Source organism: Rhinatrema bivittatum, chromosome 3, assembly GCF_901001135.1.
Source record: "Rhinatrema bivittatum chromosome 3, aRhiBiv1.1, whole genome shotgun sequence".
Taxonomy (NCBI): Eukaryota; Metazoa; Chordata; class Amphibia; order Gymnophiona; family Rhinatrematidae; genus Rhinatrema; species Rhinatrema bivittatum.
Window position 1 is genome coordinate 530,512,810 of NC_042617.1, and position 19,360 is coordinate 530,532,169.

Here is a 19,360-nt window from a genome sequence, read left to right on the forward strand (position 1 = left end):
TTTGCAGGCCCTGAAAAGGAAGTCTGCGGATGTGGCTTTCCTTCAAGAGACACATCTGACAGATGGTGAACATGCCAAACTACGTCGAGGTTGGGTGGGAGCGGTCCATTTTGCATCGGCGAACTCCAAGTCTGCGGGGGTGGCCATCTTAATTCGCAAGAATTTCCCCATCACGGTACTGAAGGAAATTAAAGATCCTAATGGTCGGTATTTAATACTGGAGGTGGAATTAAATCATACTCCCATGGTGTTTTGCTGTGTCTATGCCCCTAATGCTCAACAGTCCCCATATTTTCAGGCCGTGCAGCGATTGCTTCTCCCCTACATTGACAGAGCGTTGGTGGTTGGGGGGGACTTTAATGCTCTACGAGATCCAGAGTTGGATGCTCTACGAGATCCAGAGTTGGATAGGATTTCCACGGCCACACCCGTGGGTATGCGTGGGGGGGGCTTCCGTGCTTTGGAAGAATCCTTGCATCTGATTGATGCCTGGAGAACACTGCATCCACTGGAAAAAGATTTCACCCACCTCTCCAGGGCGCATGCGACCCAGACACGTATAGATTACTTTCTGGTCAGTGCTCATTTTTTTTCCAAGGTTTCGGAGGCTGACATTGGGGACATTATTCTTTCCGACCATGCCCCTATTAGCTTAGAATTAATAGCGGCAGATACAGCCGGCTCTGCAAAGCAATGGCGTTACCCATACTTTTTGGCGGAGGATGGGCCCTTTCAAGTGTTTTTACGGGAAAGGTGGGCGGATTTCGCAAAACTAAACGCTCAACATAGCGAGGACCCTATTTTATTTTGGTATACCGCGAAGGCGGTCTTACGGGGTGACATCATCTCATATCTAGCTTATCGGAGGAAATCTCTAGACAAGAGGCTTTTATCCCTTAGTAAGCAGCTCCAGAAAGCTAAAAGTCTATTAGTGCGGCACCCTTCTACGTCCAATCGGGCAACCTTTATTGCCTTACAGTCTGCCATCAACTCCCTTTTACATCAACGGGCAAAGAAGAGTGTTCTTTATTATCAGCTACAGCTTTATAAATTTGGGAATAAGCCGGGGAAAATGATGGCTAATCTGGTAAAATCGGCCAGGAAATCTCGATACATACCGGCTATCAAATCAGGGGGAGGCCACGTAGTTAACACTACCTCTGAAATTTTGGCGGCCTTTCACACGTATTACTCCGCTCTTTATGAGTCTGAGGGATGGAATCCTAATGCTTGGGAAATGTTTCTACACCGTTTTGATCTTCCTTCTATAACGGTAGGGCAACAGAGGCGATTAAATGAGCCTATTACGTCCGAGGAGGTGCGTCTGGCGATCGCTAAAGCAAAAAAATTAAAAGCGCCGGGACCCGATGGTTATGGTTTGGAATTTTATAAATGTCTAGCGGAACCTCTTACTGACCTTTTACCATTGGTCTACAATGCCTTAATTGCTCAAGGTTCATTCCCCTCTTCTGGTAACAGGGCCCATGTCACTCTTATTCCAAAGCCAGGGAAGGACCCGCTCTTGCCGGCGTCATATCGTCCTATTTCCTTACTAAATGTGGACCACAAGCTTTTAGCCAAAATTCTGGCTGAACGTTTGGGTGATATTCTACCAAATTTGGTCAGGCCAGGGCAAGTGGGGTTTGTTAAGAAGCGCTATGCGCTCACCAATATTAGACGGGTGGTTGCGGCTATGGCGTTGTGTCAACGCTCAAACCCGCCCTTCCTGATGACTAGCCTAGATTCTGAAAAGGCCTTCGACAGGGTGGAGTGGGGCTATCTCTTTCGACTGCTTCCGTTAATGGGGTTTGCTGGGTTTTTTCTTCAAGCGATACAATTGCTTTATCAAGACCCGGTAGCCTTGCTTTTGGTGAACGGGATGTTGTCTGCTCCCTTTCCGGTAATGCGAGGTACGCGTCAGGGCTGCCCCCTATCCCCCCTACTTTTTCTATTAACTATGGAGCCCCTGCTGTTAGCCATTCAGGAAGCCCCGCTTATTCGGGGAGTGCTGTTTCATGTTGGGTCTCAGAGGGAGATTTTCAAATATGCCGCCTTTGCGGACGATGTTTTAGTATTTCTTACGGCCCCACAACGCTCGCTGCCGTTGCTCTTGGATCTTTTTCACGACTTTGGATCCTTTTCAGGCCTGCGAATAAACTGGGACAAGTCAGAGGCACTGGCGTTCCCGCTGGAGCTTCGGGGAACATGGCCGGGTCTCTTTCCTTTGCGGTGGGCTGGAACTTCGATTAAATATCTGGGGATCTATTTGTCCGTAGATGTAGCCGCCATCTACTCCCTCAATATATCCGGTTTGCTTACGCGCACACGAGACAAATTGAAGCAATGGCGGGAACTTCCTTTATCATTGGGGGGGCGAATCAACCTGTTTAAACTGATTCTTTTACCCCAGTGGCTATATGTGCTGCAGAACTTCCCATGCGTGCTTAAGCGCCGCGATTTGCAGACCTTAGACGCTCTCATACGTGTCTTTCTCTGGAAGGGGAGGAAGGCCAGAATCCCGTTGCAATGGCTTAAATTGAGATGGGGTTCGGGGGGTATGGGGGTCCCGGATCTTTTCCGTTATAATGTAGCGGCCAATTTAAGACTTGTAAGGGACTGGTTGTTGGGAGAATCCAAATTTGTGAGTTATATTGCGGAGAACACCTTGGTAGCCCCTTTAGACCTCAAATTCGTGCTTATGTGTTCCAATCAGGCTCTTCCAAGTGAGGTGTCACACCACCCCTTGATAAACCCGATTAGAAAGGCCTGGCGATTCTTGACCATGCACTTACATATACCAACCCAATGTGCCTGTCTGCTACCGTTAATGGGAAACCCGGAATTCTCCCCTGGGTCCAACTCTCGTGGGTTTCGCGAGTGGAAATTAAAAGGTATAGTCCAAGTGGGACATGTGCTGGATTCCATGGGTGAGATATTCCCATTTGAGATGTTTCGGGGTTTGTATGGGCTATCCAGTAGTCATTTATTCAGTTATTTACAAGTCAGGCACTACATATGCTCCTTGCCCTCCTCCAACCAATCGCCTGGCCACATACAAGCCATTAATAGATTTCTTCACCTTGATAATGTACGAAAGGTCTCTCTGTCAATGTTTTATCAGAAATTGCTCCAAGGTTTGGTTACGGATACCTTTCGGGTTTCTGTGGCGCGCTGGGAGCGGGATGGTGATTTTATAATACCAATAGCGGTTTTTACCGCCTGCATGAAAAATTTGACGAAAGTAACGGGTAATATGTATTATCGGGAAATGCAGCTCAAATTTCTGCGCAGAGCATATGTCACTCCCCAAATTGCTTTTCAGGCAAAAATTTCCACTACTGCGACTTGTCCGCGATGTACCTCTGCACTCGGGACTATGTCACATGTCTTTTGGACTTGTCCCCATATTCAACAGTTGTGGGGCAGGATTGTGAGCTATCTGCGCCAGCTCCTGCAAATAAATCTCCCACTCTCTCCTTATATGCTCTTGTTTGACTGCATTCCCCGTCCGCTTGTTCGGGGTTTTGGCCCCCGTTTGTTTTTGAAGAAAGCAGCGGCGGTGGGGAAGAAGGTTATATTGCTTAATTGGCGGGAAGTGGAGGCCCCATCTATTTGGACCTGGCGGATCCATCTCCATCGCATGATGCAAATGGACAATCTGGACTCGAAAGCCTGCCCGCAAAGGCGTCGTCGGTTTTTACAGATTTGGGATGCATACCTTCAAGCTCTACCACATCGTTCCAGAAGCTTGGTACTTAACGATTGACTGTAGTCTGTACTAACGGACCAATCTGTACGTGTATGTTCAGTGAGTGTCACTGGAAGAAGCATATGGAAGTGGCCTGGGGACAAGGGTTGGGAGGGAGGGGGGGGATGGTTATGGAAGGGGAGGATAGGGAAGGGAGGGAGGGATTGGTGCGCGGGAGGGTGGGAGACGGAGTCTGTATATAAATGAGCAGAAGTTTGAATGTTTACTGTACTTTGGTCCGAGGCTGTGGAAGTGTCCACACAGCTGGGACTTTTTGTATTTCGATTGCTCAATAAAAATTATTTGTCATATAAAAAGGGATCCAGGAGTGATCCTGGAAACTTTAGACCGGTAAGTCTGACTTTGGTGCCAGGAAAAATTGTGAAAACTGTTATAAAGAATAAAATCACAAAGCATTTAGATAGACATGGTTTAATGGGACATAGCCAACATGAATTTACCCAAAGGAAGTCTTGCCTCACAAATCTGCATTTTTCTGAAGGGGTGAATACATTTTTGGACAAAAGTGAACTGGTATATGTGGTATATTTGGATTTTCAGAAGGCGTTCGACAAAGTCCTGCATGAGAGGCTTCTAAGAAAACTAAAAAGTCATGAGATAGGATGTGATGTCCTTTTGTGGATTGTAAGCTGATTAAAAGACAGGAAACAGAGAAGAATTAAATGGTCAGTTTTCACAGTGGAAAAAGGCAAACAGTGGAGTGCCTCAGGGATCTATACTTGGACCGGTGCTTCTTAATTTATTTATAAATGATCTGGAAAGGGGTACGAGTGAGGTAATCAAATTTGCGGATGACAAAATTATGTAGCGAAGTTAAATCTGAAGCAGAATTGCTGAAGATGAATTGCAGGAGGACCTTGCGAGACTTGAAGATTGGGCTTCTAAATGGCAGATAAAATTTAATGTGGATAAGTGCAAAGTGATGATAAAGGGAAAAATAACTCTTGCTGTAATTACACAATGTTAAGTTCTATCTTTGGAGTTACCACCCAGAAAAGAGATCTAGGCATCATTGTGAATAATACATTGAAGTCGTCTGCTCAGTGTGCTGTAGTGATCAAAAAAGCAAAAAATGTTAGGAATTAGGAAGGGAATGACAAATCTCCATGGTGAGACTGCACCTTGAATATTGTGTGCAATTCTGGTCACCACATCTCAAAAAGGATATAGTTGCACTGGAGAAAGTGCAGAGAAAGGCAAACAAAATAAGGGGCATGGAACAGCTGCCCTATGAGGAAAGGCTAAAGAAGTTAGGGCTGTTCAGTTTGGAGAAGAGACTGAGGGGGGATGTGATAGAAATCTACAAAATAATGAAAGGACATGAACAAGTTAATGTAAATTGGTTATTTACTCTCTCAGATAATAGAAGGACCAGGGGACACTTAATGAAGTTAGCAAGTAGCTCATTTAAAACAAATCGATGGAAATTCTTTTTCACTCAGCGCATAGTTAAACTCTGGAATAATTTGCCAGAGGATGTGGTTACAACATTTAGTGTAACTGGGTTTATAAAAGGTTTGAATAAGTTCCTAGAGGAAAAATCCATAAACTATTTCAGTAATCGATAAACAATAGTAGCTTATGATTTGTCTAATGTTTGGGTATTTGCGGCTTGGATTGGCCACTGTTGGAAACAGGATACTGGGCTTGATGGACGGTTTGTCTGACCCAATATGGCGCATCTTATGTTCTTGTATGTTTTTTTAGGTTTGCTTCTCTTGGCCAGCTGCTCAAGTAGCTAATACAAAGTATGCAGGTGATTTTAGTGTGTGGCGTTTGCGCTATTTTTCAAAGTGAAACATGGATGGTGTCCCTTTTGAAAACTGGCCGCAATGTACACAGGCTGCTTACCTTCCAAACAATGCAAGCTATTCAGAATTGCCCACTAAATATATAGGATATAGATATATCATTTAATGTTTCTTAAAGGCAGCTATGTAATATAATTTGTTTTTCTTAGTAATAGGTATTCTCACAGGACAAGCAGGATGGTTGTCCTCACAAATGGGTGACATCGAGGATGGAGCCTACCACGGAAAACTTCTGTCAAAGTTTAACAGAACTTTGATTGGCCCCTACTGGGCATGCCCAGCAAGGCACTGACCCTGCAGCCAGCAGGGGTCTCCCCTCAGTCTTCTTTTTTCCACGCAGCAGTTGCCACGCGGTGAAAGGAGCTCTTCTTACCACGTTCCTGACAGGAATTCGGTTTTTTCTTTCCGAAGAAAATTTGCCCCTCAGGGGTCTCCCTTCGACAAATTTTTGTCACCTTCGCGGAATCCGGTAAGTTTTTTGCCGTTTTTTATCGACTGCCGTCGATTTTTGGCCCTCAAGGCCTGTTGGCACTTACCGATCCCGCGCCTAAATTTGGCCTTAGGCCATGGCGACGGGGTTCCGTCGATGTCCGGATTGCACCCGGACTATGTCAATCACAGACCCCCATAGGGTTTGTGTTATGTGTTTGGGTAGTGAGCATGATGTCCTGACTTGCACCAAATGTGCCTTAATGACACCTAAGGGTCGCAAAGCCAGGATGGAGAAGATGGGGCTCCTCTTCCATGCACCCACCCCAACGCCATCGATAGCATCGACGTCATCGGAACCGGCACCGTCGAAGTTGCACCACCATCGTCAACCCTCCGGTGACCGTCCACCATCGATGACTTCCCGGCCGTTGACTCCTGTCCCCTCCCCGGATGGGCGAGGAGATCGGAAGGACAAGCATCGCCACCGACGGCACAAGTCTCGGCCCGTCGAGGATCCACAGCCATCGACCTCTGACCAAGCCGAGCCACCGACTAAAAAGCCTCGGTCAGACCTGGCACCGTCCACGTCTCGTTCGCAGGCACCGAGGAAACCCTCACCCTCTCCGGGTGTGGGAGCCGTGATCCCACCGGTTACGGTGGTCCCTCCGGCTCTGCCTCAGCCTCCCTCTCCCGTCGAGCCGGGTCTTGTTTCCCCTGGTCTCCGGGCAGAACTGGACCGGCTGGTCCAGGAGGCCATCGAGAAAGCGATGCTAAGGTTCCAACCTCCACCGGCACCGTCTCCGGCATCGATTCCGGCACCGTCTCCGGCTCCGACCCCGGCACCGACTCCGCCACCGAGGAGGGAACCGACCACCGAGCCTTTGGTGGACGCTCTAGCACCACTACTGCGCCGCATGGAGGCATTTATGACGGCCCTTCCATCGGTGATTCCAGTGGCACCGACACCACCACCGTCTCCGACAGGATTTTCATCAGCAGGAGAAACACCGTTTCTAATTCCCCCGTCCGGGGTGGTCCCATCGGTGCCTTCGCATATCTCTCCACCGATCTATCCTTCGGCTCCATCGATTCCAAGACCGGCACCGATTCCTTCGGTAGCCCCGAAGCCCTCGATGCCATTCCCAATTCCACCTGCAGCACCGATTCCATCAAGGTTTCCTTCGATGCCTTCGGATCCTCAACCAGGTCCTTCAGGGCTTCAGGCCCCACATGATCCTTACGATACCTGGGGTGATGATACATCTTCTGACACAGATCTACCTTCACCACCATCTCCTACAGAGAGTAGAAAACATTCTCCTCCTGAGGATCTCTCCTTTATTAATTTTGTAAAGGAGATGTCGGAAATTGTGCCTTTTCAGCTGCAATCTGAGACTGATGACAGACACCAGATGATGGAACTCCTCCAATTTCTGGATGCTCCAAAAATCATCGCTTCCATCCCCATTCACCAGGTGTTTCTTGACCTTTTAAAGAAAAACTGGGAATCTCCTTCCTCTGTGTCTCCAGTTAACAAGAAGGCTGACTCCACATACCTCGTCCAGTCAGCACCAGGGTTTCAGAAGCCTCAACTGGATCATCGCTCTGTTGTGGTTGAGTCCGCACAAAAGAAGGCCAAGCGTCTCAAGCCACACTCTTCCACTCCACCTGTCAAGGACAATAAATTCCTAGATAGTGTGGGACGGAAAGTGTATCATGGGGCTATGTTGATTTCACGCATAGCTTCATACCAACTTTACATGACTCAATATAACAGAGCCATCCTTAAACAGATGAAAGACTACGCTGACACATTGCCAGACCAATACCAGCCACAGCTTCAAGCCCTTCTTAACAAAGGGTTTGAGGCAGGGAAGCACGAGATCAGAACGGCCTATGACATCTTCGACGCTTCTACAAAAGTTTCAGCTACTGCCATCTCAGCCAGACGTTGGGCTTGGTTAAAGTCATCTAACCTTCGCCCAGAGGTCCAGGATCGTCTAGCTGATTTACCCTGCTTAGGGGACAATTTGTTTGGAGAACAAATTCAGCAAATTGTGGCAGAATTAAAAGATCACCACGAGACGTTGAAACAACTTTCATCTGTTCCATCTGAGGTATCCTCCAAACAACCGCCTAAGAAGGACTCTAAAAAGTCGTTCTTTCGGCCACGTCGTTACTATCCTCCATCGGCCAGGCCTCGTCCTGCTCGTTCCTCCAGCAGGCCTCAGCCACGTCAGCCTAGGAAACAAAGACCTGCTGTAGCCCCACCTCCTGGGCCTGCGGCTGGCCTTTGACTTCCCTGTACGGAGCACATGCCACATCCCACTGCAAAACATCCCTGTGGGGGGTCGACTGTACCACTTTTTACAACGCTGGATACAGATCACCTCAGACTAGTGGGTGCTAGCAATTATCGCACAGGGTTACCACCTCAACTTCATAACTCTTCCGGAAGACTCCCCGCCTCTTCAAGCATGGAGTCTAACCAGCCATTTGACTCAATTACAACAGGAAGTATCCCTTCTTCTGCAATCAAATGCTATAGAACCCGTCCCTCCCTCTCAACGAGGGAAGGGATTCTATTCCAGGTACTTCCTCATACCAAAGAAATCAGGGGGACTACGTCCCATTTTGGACCTTCGGGCCCTCAACAAATACCTTCAAAAAGAAAAGTTCAAGATGGTAACCCTGGGCGCGCTGCTCCCTCTGCTGCAAAAGGGGGATTGGCTGTGCTCTCTCGACCTCAAGGACGCTTATACCCACATTGCGATTACACAATCCCATCGCAAGTATCTACGGTTTCTGGTAGGCCGCGACCATTATCAATACCGGGTACTACCTTTCAGTCTGGCATCTGCTCCACGAGTCTTTACCAAATGTCTCGTAGTGGTAGCAGCATTCCTCAGGAAGGAAGGTGTCCACGTCTACCCCTACCTGGACGATTGGCTAATCAGGGCCTCCACCCCTCAGATTGCTCAATCCTCCCTAAAATTGACAATTCACACACTCCTTTCCTTAGGGTTTCTTGCCAATTACGAGAAATCTTGCTTAGTCCCATCTCAAACCTTATCCTTCATTGGAGCAGACTTGGACACCTTACAGGCAAAGGCCTACCTTCCGCTTCAACGGGTCCAAACTCTCATGTCCCTAGCCCGCCAGCTCCAGTCTCAAAACACTGCCACGGCTCGCCAATTCCTCATTCTCCTAGGACATATGGCATCCTCGGTTCAAGTCACTCCCATGACCCGACTAGCCATGAGAGTAACACAATGGACTCTGCGACACCAATGGATTCAAGCTTTTCAGCCTCTGTCCTCCATAGTCACCGTTACACAAGCGCTACGTCTGTCTTTAACCTGGTGGACGACTCAGGTCAACCTCCTTCAGGGCTTACCTTTTCTCCTACCAGATCCACAAGTAATCCTAACCACCGACGCTTCCCACATCGGTTGGGGAGCCCATGTGGACGATTTCCAAACCCAAGGGTTATGGTCACCAGAAGAAGCCGAACACCAGATAAATTTCTTGGAACTTCGGGCAATCCGCTACGCGCTCATAACTTTCAAAGATCATCTATTGAATCAGATAATCTTAATCCAAACAGACAACCAAGTGGCCATGTGGTACATAAACAAGCAGGGAGGCACAGGCTCCTTCCTTCTGTGTCAGGAAGCTGCGCAGATTTGGGCAGAAGCCCTCTCCCACTCCATGTACCTCAGGGCCACTTACCTGCCGGGAGTAGACAATGTCTTGGCAGACCAGCTGAGCCGTGTCTTCCAACCACACGAGTGGTCACTCGACCCTCTGGTAGCGACCTCTCTGTTTCGCAAGTGGGGTTCTCCCCGCATAGACCTCTTTGCGTCCCCTCAGAACCACAAAGTGGACGATTACTGCTCTCTCATTCGAAGCCAGCACTCTCGGCCGAGGGATGCCTTCTCCCTCAAGTGGACGACAGGTCTGCTCTATGCATTCCCTCCACTTCCTCTTCTGTCAAGGACTCTCGTGAAGCTTCGCCAGGACGGAGGAACCATGATCCTGATAGCACCCCACTGGCCACGCCAGGTGTGGTTTCCCATACTCCAGGATCTCTCCATCCGCAGGCACATCCCTCTGGGAATGGATCCGCATCTGCTCACTCAAAACGACGGATGCCTCCTCCATCCCAACCTCCAGGCCCTGTCCCTGACGGCATGGATGTTGAAAGGTTAGTCCTTCAGCCTTTTAACCTTTCGGATTCGGTTTCTCGTGTCTTGATAGCTTCACGAAAGCCCTCCACCAGAAGATCCTATTCATATAAATGGAAAAGGTACACATCATGGTGCACTTCTCAGTCCCTTGATCCCCTTTCCTGTCCAATCTCTAAGTTCTTGGACTATTTATGGCATCTATCGGAATCAGGTCTTAAAACCTCTTCCATTAGGATGCATGTCAGTGCGGTAGCCGCTTTCCATAAAGGTATAGAGGGTGTTCCTATTTCGGTACAACCCCTGGTAACACGCTTTCTTAAAGGCTTGCTCCATCTGAAGCCACCTTTACGTCCTCCGGCCCCATCTTGGGGCCTTAATCTGGTTCTTGGTCGCCTTATGAAACCACCTTTCGAACCTCTGCACTCCTGTGACCTAAAATATCTCACATGGAAAGTTTTATTCCTTTTGGCTATCACTTCAGCTCGCAGGGTTAGTGAGTTACAGGCCCTAGTTACCTATCCGCCTTACACTAAGCTCCTGCAAGACAGGGCGGTACTCCGCACTCACCCTAAATTTTTACCTAAGGTAGTTTCTGAGTTTCATATCAATCAATCCATCATACTACCTATCTTTTTTCCCAGGCCCCACTCCAACTCCGGGGAACAGACTCTGCATACCCTAGACTGAAAGCGGGCTCTCCATACCTTTGCAGCCCACTATTGTTTGGACAAAGCTGGAAGACAGGACTCCATCTTCGGCCAATCTGTCTTGCGTAACCTTTTTCCAACATGATGTACCAACACCCTTCCACCTGCCCGGTAGGGTGCGGATGCCCTTTCCCAAATTCCACCCCAGTTGTTGTGCCTGTTGCACATCATTGGGTGCATTTGGTGCAAGTCAGGACATCCTCAGCTCGGTACTCACCCATTTGTGAGGACAACCATCCTGCTTGTCCTGTGAGAAAGCAAATGTTGCTTACCTGATGTAACAGGTGTTCTCACAGGACAGCAGGATGTTAGTCCTCACGAAACCCGCCCGCCACCCCGCGGTGTTGGGTTCGTTTTACTTTTTACTTTTTTTAGGCACTGCCTGTAGCTTTGAAAATCAGACTGAGGGGAGACCCCTGCTGGCTGCAGGGTCAGTGCCTTGCTGGGCATGCCCAGTAGGGGCCAGTCAAAGTTCTGTTAAACTTTGACAGAAGTTTTCCGTGGTGGGCTCCATCCTCAATGTCACCCATTTGTGAGGACTAACATCCTGCTGTCCTGTGAGAACACCTGTTACATCAGGTAAGCAACATTTGCTATACTAAAGGGCTTGATTAATCAATGAGCATTACTACCCTAGTGCTTTGTGCTTTTACTTTTTCTCATGCTGCTGTACTTCACCCTGGCTCAACATACATGTGAACTGAATTTTATAATATATAATGGACCATCATATATAGGAATCCCACTTGTACAAGGTGTGGAGTTTTTTGTTTTGTTAGAAATCAGTTCTGAGTGGGTCATGAGCCTGAAACATGCATGTCCTGTTTAAGAGGGGCTGGTGGTCCTGTACAACAGTGAGAAATTTGGCTTCCATTTTATAGTTTTTGACCAAATGAGAGCCTTGGGTTACCCATTTTTTAAGCTTCATAATCTCTACATTTTAGTCCCATCATATTTTGAAGGTTCACAGCATTTTAAATTACAATGAATATTAACTAATGAAGTCTCAACAAATAAAAGGGTCCAAAGGCAAATTCCATCTGCATAATTGTTTACTCGCTTGTAATGCCAGCAATTATGCTCGGACACCTGACTCTGACATTTAGATGATGCATGACACCAGTCCGTAGTGTATCCACATTTGAACTTTCATCTGACATGCTGCTACCCTCAAATGATTGAAAGAACCAGGAATGCAAGTCTCTTGACAGTAGTGTGTGCTGTTACTGGCTCATTGCTTCAGTTTGCCCCTCAATACTTGAATTAGTTCTGAAGTTAAATCTGAGTTGATCTGTTTTGCGTTCTTGCAGTTCCCAGCTCAAAGTCCTATAAGTCAAAGCTCATGAGCATGTGCTTCCATGTACATATGCTGTTTTGTACTGTTGAATTAAAATGCAAATGCAGATTTAATTTTGTGGTGTTGTCCTTTTCCAGCTTCAGTCCAGCATTCCTGATTCAGTAGTTCGCTTTATTGAATACCTGAAAGAGCTGTTGCTGTACCTATATCAGACATATCTACTGACAACTTTGGAATCTGTAAACAATGCTCTGGAAACAACCTGGAAAGAGATTGTAAACTCATGCAAGTAAGCAAACCATTTATTCTATATTAATTCTGCAATATTGTCATTCCTCAGAATGCTTTTAACGCACACAAACTAGCTTTTCATCATCTTATTTTCTTTATACGGGTAATAATTACTTGTGATATGAGCCAGTAGACTAAACTGCATTAATGCTTAGTTCAAAATCCAAATTTGATAATCGTCTCAATTTTTCAAAACAGTTTTAAAATGAAAAAAGTACAAGTGCATCAAAACATTTTAAAGTGCAGAATATTTATGCTATAACTAAAACCCTTAAATGATATTGAACAAATAGATCCAAAGAGAATCCAAGCAAGCTCCTTAAGGAAAAGATTTAGAAGGATCAAGGGTCACAAAATTTCCAGACAGAAAAGTATGATGCCTTCCACATTTTGCCATAAAATACCTGTGTCAATGTATTATTCCAAGCTGTAAAATCTAAGCCTGTAAACTATAAATACGGACTTTCATTTGCAGTTTTTATTTAATTTTTTTTCTGGGAATTTTAATGTTATTACAAAAATCAGTGGAAAGATGACTTTTTCATTGATTTTTCTCCACTCCTTCCGGAGTGGAGAGAATGAGACGGGATCTAAGGAAACTGGAAGAGTGGTCGAAGATATGGCAGCTGAGATTCAATGCCAAGAAGTGCAAAGTCATGCATATGGGGAGTGGAAACCTGAATGAACTGTATTCGATGGGGGGGGGAAAGGCTGATGTGCACGGAGCAGGAGAGGGACCTTGGGGTGATAGTGTCTAATGATATGAAGTCTGCGAAACAATGCGATAAGGCTATAGCAAAAGCCAGAAGAATGCTGGGCTGCATAGAGAGAGGAATATAGAGTAAGAAAAGGGAAGTGATTATTCCCTTGTACAGGTCCTTGGTGAGGCCTCACCTGGAGTACTGTGTTCAGTTCTGGAGACCGTATCTACAAAAAGACAAAGACAAGATGGAAGCGGTACAGAGAAGGGCGACCAGGAAGGTGGAGGATCTTCATCGGATGACGTACGAGGAGAGATTGAAGAATCTAAATATGTACACCCTGGAGGAAAGGAGGAGCAGAGGCGATATGATACAGACTTTCAGATACTTGAAAGGTTTTAATGATCCAAAGACAACGACAAACCTTTTCCGTAGGAAAAAAATCAGCAGAACCAGGGGTCACGATTTGAAGCTCCAGGGAGGAAGATTCAGAACCAATGTTAGGAAGTATTTCTTCACGGAGAGGGTGGTGGATGCCTGGAATGCCCTTCCGGAGGATGTGGTGAAGACCAGAACTGTGAAGGACTTCAAAGGGGCGTGGGATAAACACTGTGGATCCATAAAGTCAAGAGGCTGCCAATGAAGAGTGGGTGACTCGCCAGAATGAAGGCTACTGCCTGGAGACAATACCCTTATTCAATAAACGTACACATGCTTACTGTGACTCCAACATCGTTCTAGCTTCAACAGCAAGAGGAAATGTGGAATAAAGGATCTGCACTCACAAAGGGGGCAGTAGCTGGCTTGTTACGGCGGTTACTACCCCAAACCAAATAAGCCTGTTACTTCAATTTCTATGCATATACAGCATAGTTCTCTGCTTCAACAGCAGGGGAGAAGAAAAAAACTGATACTACACACATCCAGCAGAGCTCTCTGCTTCAACGGCAGGGGAGAAGAAAAAAGGGTCGCACTCACAAAGCGGGGAGTAGCTGGCTTGTTACGGCGGTTACTACCCCAAACCAAATGTGCCTGATACTTCACTTTCGATGCATATCCAGCATGGCTCTCTGCTTCAACAGCATGGGAGAAGAATAAACTGATACTTCAAGCATATCCAGCATAGCTCCCTGCTTCAACGGCAGGGGAGAAGAAAAACAACCAATAAGGGCTGTATAACATAGTCTGAGTAAAACAAATAAGCATGGGTGTAGCTTGCTTATTGCGGCGGTTACTACCCCTACTACCCCTAACTTATCAAGCTAGATATTTCACTTGGATGCAGCTCCATCACTGCTTTCTACATTAATGGTGGGGGTGGAAGGGAAATAGAACCAAGAGCTAAGAGAAACAGATAAGTATGAGAGAAAAAAGTGTGTGAAGCTTGCTGGGCAGACTGGATGGGCTGTTTGGTCTTCTTCTGCCGTCATTTCTATGTTTCTATAACATTGAAATTTCCAGGAAAAAATAAAATAAAAACTGAAAATGAAGGTCCCAAACTATAAACAAAACAAACTATTAACCTGAGCAGAACTCTGTTACTTATTTCTACTATTTATAATTTCTATAACATTACTAAATATATATATATATATATATATATATATTTATATATAATATATATATAATATATATATATTTATATATAATATATATATATTTAGGAGAGAGAGAGACACAATTACACAGCACTAACTAAAGCCTCAAAAGGAGTCTTACCAGTTCACTCCAAGGGAATCTTTTAAATACTCAGCAGGCAGATCAGTTGTAACACATCAGCTGTTAATCTCAAGACAGCATATTGACATAGAGGAAAAGACAATTACTAGAGGGTGCATGTAAACTACCTTAAGGATGTGATGTCCATAAAAGGAAAACTTCATACTATTTATAAGCAGCCATTAATGTCATTCTACCACAGTAGGGACTGCTTGCATAATAAAAAGCATATAGACGTCTATTAGAATGCAAAAATCTCCTCTGAGATTTTCATTGAACCAGTCATATAGTGGGATCCCAAGTCACACAGAAAACCACAAATATTAAGGATACAATGTAATGGAGTGTGTTAATATTTAAAAATAAAAAAATGAGCGTCCTAAAGAAGTCAGACTGGTTCCACAGCATCAAACATGCAGATTTATTTAAAAAAAATAATAGACTGCATGAGCTACAGGATTCATAAAATTACATTAAATTCAATCTCATTATTCCAACCATCAGGAAAAATGATGAGTCTAAAGAATGCACTATTGTAGTCTTAGAAAAAAGTGCATTTCAGTCCCCTTCTCTGCTGCTGAAGACCAGCTTGGTCTAAAACAAATAAAACTTGAGATCCTGAAACCTATGTTTTGGTGAGGGTGGGGGGTAGTTAATATCAAATTCTTTTGTTTTTATATACTATCATATCAGTCATTTAGGTCCAAATAGTCCTCTTGGGATTCTCAATATACAGTAATTTGTCAGGTTAAATCACAACAAAAATGGTTCAGGTTAAGCTGCAATTAGCCAAAAAATGAAGTTGAATGGCAAATGCGTTATTAAATGGATTAAAATCTTTTATTTTCAGTTAATGGACATATGGAGCAACTTCCACTCTGGAATTGAACTCTTAAGAGTATTTAGATCTTGCAAGAGGCCACTAATGTGAGCACATAGAAGTGCAGAAGAGACCATTCTGTCTCCTCTATTAGATCCTCAAGTAAAAGAAATCGTAAGATGTCATGCTGGGTCAGACCAAAGGTCCATTGAGCCCATCAACCTATCTTTGGCACTGGCCAATCCAGTACCCAGCTGGTCCCAAAAGATAGCTCCATTTCTTGTTGCTCACTATAGGAATAAGTGCTTACTTTCCCAAGTCTACCTGGCTAATAATTATTTATGAACTTTTCCTCCATGAATTTGTGAACTTTTCCTCCATGAATTTGTCCCAATACCTTGTAAACCCAGCTAGGCTTGATGCTTGACTATTGCTCCAGCAACAAATTCCACAGTTTGATTGTATACTGATTGAAAAAAATAATTTCTTCATGGAAAAGCAAAACAAATTCAGCCACACAAGTTATTTTCTTCCACTGAAGTAATAGAACATTTGCACTCTCTCTCTGGCTAAACACCTGTTTTTCACCATTTTTTGGAGTTTCTTTATTCTTTTATTTATTAAATCTTCAGTATTTGTTTTTCAGTTGTTTTTCCTGAGTCTTACCAAAAAAACTTTTTTTCTTCATGTCAGGAGGTTCTTTGGACAGAGCTCTCCGCCCTGTTAATGTCGGGGGCGGTAGAACACATTCCGCATAGTCAGCAGGGACTGGGATTCTATTCCAAATAGTTCCTGATTCCAAAGAAAACAGGGGGGGTTACGCCACATTTTAGACCTGAGGGCCTTGAACAAACATCTGCAAAGAGAAAAGTTCAAGATGGTCTTGCTGGGCACCCTGATTCCCCTGCTCCAAAGAGGGGGACTGGCTTTGCTCCCTCAACTTAAAGGACGCCTATGCCCACATAGGAATCTTTCCCGGTCACAGGAAGTACCTATAATTCCTGGTAGGCGATAATCACTTCCAGTACAAGGTGTTGCCATTCGACCTAGCCTCGGCCCCACATGTCTTCACCAGGTGCTTGGCCGTAGTGGGCGTACACTTCGTCGACTAGGGGTGCACATCTTCCCCTACTTGGACAATTGACTGGTCAAGGCAGCCACAGCGAAGGGGCACTTCCTTCCCTTAACTTGACCATAGAGGTGCTGGAATCCTTCAGGTTTGTCATCAACCATCCGAAGTCCCATCTTTTTCCATCGGCTCAGTTGGACTTTATTGGGGCCTGCCTGGATATGTCATAGGGCCGGGCCTTTCTTCCTCATGACAAAGCACTTGCTCTAGTGTCTCTGGCGAGCTTGGTCTGCTGCAGCCGTTGGATGCCGGCCCACCTTATGCTTCGGTTGTCACGTGGCCACCTCTGTCCATGTTATCCCCTTGGCCCACTTGCACATGCGGAGAACCCAGTGGACTCTGTGGCCACAATGGCAACAGGCCTCCCAGGACCTCAGCGTGCGGGTGCGTGTCATGCTGCCCCTCCAGGTCTCTTTGCCTTGGTAGGAAATTCTGCCCAACCTGGAGTGGGGGATTCCCTTTCATGCCAGGTTGTATTCACTACGGATGCTTCCAATCTGGGCTGAGGGTCGCATGTGGGCGACCTCTGCGCACAAGGTCACTGGTTGGCCCAGGAGGCTGTATGCCAGATCAACTTCCTGGAGCTTCGAGCAATCAGATATGCACTCTGGATGTTTCAGGATCACTTGTCCAGTCAAGCAGTCCTGGTCCAGACCAACAACCAGGTAGTGAAGTGGTACATCAACAAGCAGGGAGGTACTGGATCGCTCCTCCTCTGTCAGGAGGCTGTCCAGATTTGGTCCTGGGCCCAGTCCTAGGGAATTCTGCTCTGGGCTGTATACCTAGTGGGGTCTGAGAACATGGTGGCGGATGCTTGAGTCGAGCATTCCACCCCCACGAGTGGTCCCTGGATCAGGTGGTGGTGAATTGCCTTTTCTGCCTCTGGGGGATACCGAACATGGATCTCTTCACCTCCCCCTGCAACAACAAGGTGAGCAATTTCTGCTCCCTGCACAGGGGGACCGGGAGACCAGCCTCATGCCTTTGCATGCCACTTGGGCAAGGGCCTTCTGTATGTGTATCTTCTGCTGGTGATGAAGATTCCTGAAGTTCTGCCAGGATGAGGGGGAAACCATGATTCTTATGGCCCCTGCCCTGCCTGGTGGCCGAGACAAGTTTGTTTCCCAATCCTTTGGGATTTCTCAGTCAGAGAACCAATTAGTCTAGGGAACTCCCCCCCCCCCCCCCCCCCCTGAACTGATCATGCAGGGTTGAGGCAGGCTGCGCCATCCCAACCTCTGGATCCTATCTCTGATGGCCTGGATGTTGAGAAGTTAGTCCTGTGGCCCCTTGACTTCTCTGAGGATGTGTCTCGGGTCCTGGAAGTCATACACTATGTAGTGGAAGAGGTTTTCCATTTGGTGTGAGAGTCATGGCTTGGATCCATTCTCTTGTCCTACTCCTAAGTTGTTGGACTACTTGTTATCTCTTTCTGATGCTGATCTGAAAAGCAACTCTGTCAGAGTGCACCTCAGTGTGATCGGGGCCTACCACCATGCGGTGGATGGTTCTCCTATTTGTATGCACCTTGTGGTAAGCCAGTTCATGCAAGGTTGGCTTCAGCTGAAGCCTCCCCTGCGGTCTCCTGTTGTGGCCTAGGATCTCAATGTGATTCTGGCTCGTCCCATGTAAGATCCCTTCAAGCCACTGCATTCCTACAAGTTGAAGTACCTGACATAAAAAGTTATCTTCTTGGTTGCAGTTACTTCAGCATGCAGAGTCAGTGAGCTTCAGACGTTGGTAACAAATACACTTTACATGAAATTTTTCCATGACTGGGTGGTGCTTCATACCCAGTGGTGACTGATTTTCATCTCATCCAGTCAATTGTCCTGCCTACCTTTTTCCCCAGGCCACATTCTCACCAAGGTGAGCGTGCTCTGTAGAGAGGGGACTGCAAGAGAGCCTTGGCTTTCTATCTGGAGCGAATAGCAGGCCACCGGTTCACTCAACTCTTCGTCTCCTTTGATAAGAACAGATTGGGAGTTGCGGTCACCAAGCACACATTTCCTAGCGTGTAGCCAGATGGACTCAGAACAAGTGGGTATAGTGTGCTCGTGCTAGCAGTTGGAGACGTATCTGACGTCAACACGGGTACATATACCCCAACAGGAAGTGAGGCAATTCAGTAATTTCCGTCTCCAAAGCAGTTTGAAGAGCCTGCACGCTCGCTGAGCGTGTTTCCAATCTACTTTCTATTTTCTACTTTCTATATTCTACTTACTACACATCTACAGGAACATCGAGCCCCGCACTCCTGCGGTGATACCCTCGGGTCCCTCCCCAAGTTGAGTTTCCTGGGGTGATTTCCACGATCCCTCGGAGGTCTAGGCCTCGGTCCGGTGGCTGAATCGCGGCAGGGATCTAGTTCCCAAGCGAGAAGGGCTTCGGCCGGGCTGAGAGGCGCCTCGGTCTCGGCGTGGACCTGGAGGCAGCGGGTGCATTTCCTCAAGCGCGGCGGTGAAGGTATTTCCCCTCTCCCCCCGCAGCCGGA

At 46.5% G+C, this 19,360-nt stretch overlaps 1 protein-coding gene across 4 annotated transcripts in view; it reads left to right on the forward strand.

The window, feature by feature from the left end:
- TMEM214 (transmembrane protein 214) overlaps positions 1-19,360 on the forward strand; it is a 239,828-nt gene that overhangs the window by 211,551 nt on the left and 8,917 nt on the right. For all 4 annotated transcript variants that reach the window (XM_029596290.1, XM_029596291.1, XM_029596293.1 and 1 more), the window contains one exon: positions 12,344-12,495. In XM_029596290.1, coding sequence (XP_029452150.1) covers positions 12,344-12,495 — 152 coding nt within the window. The remainder of the gene's footprint in view (positions 1-12,343; positions 12,496-19,360) is intronic.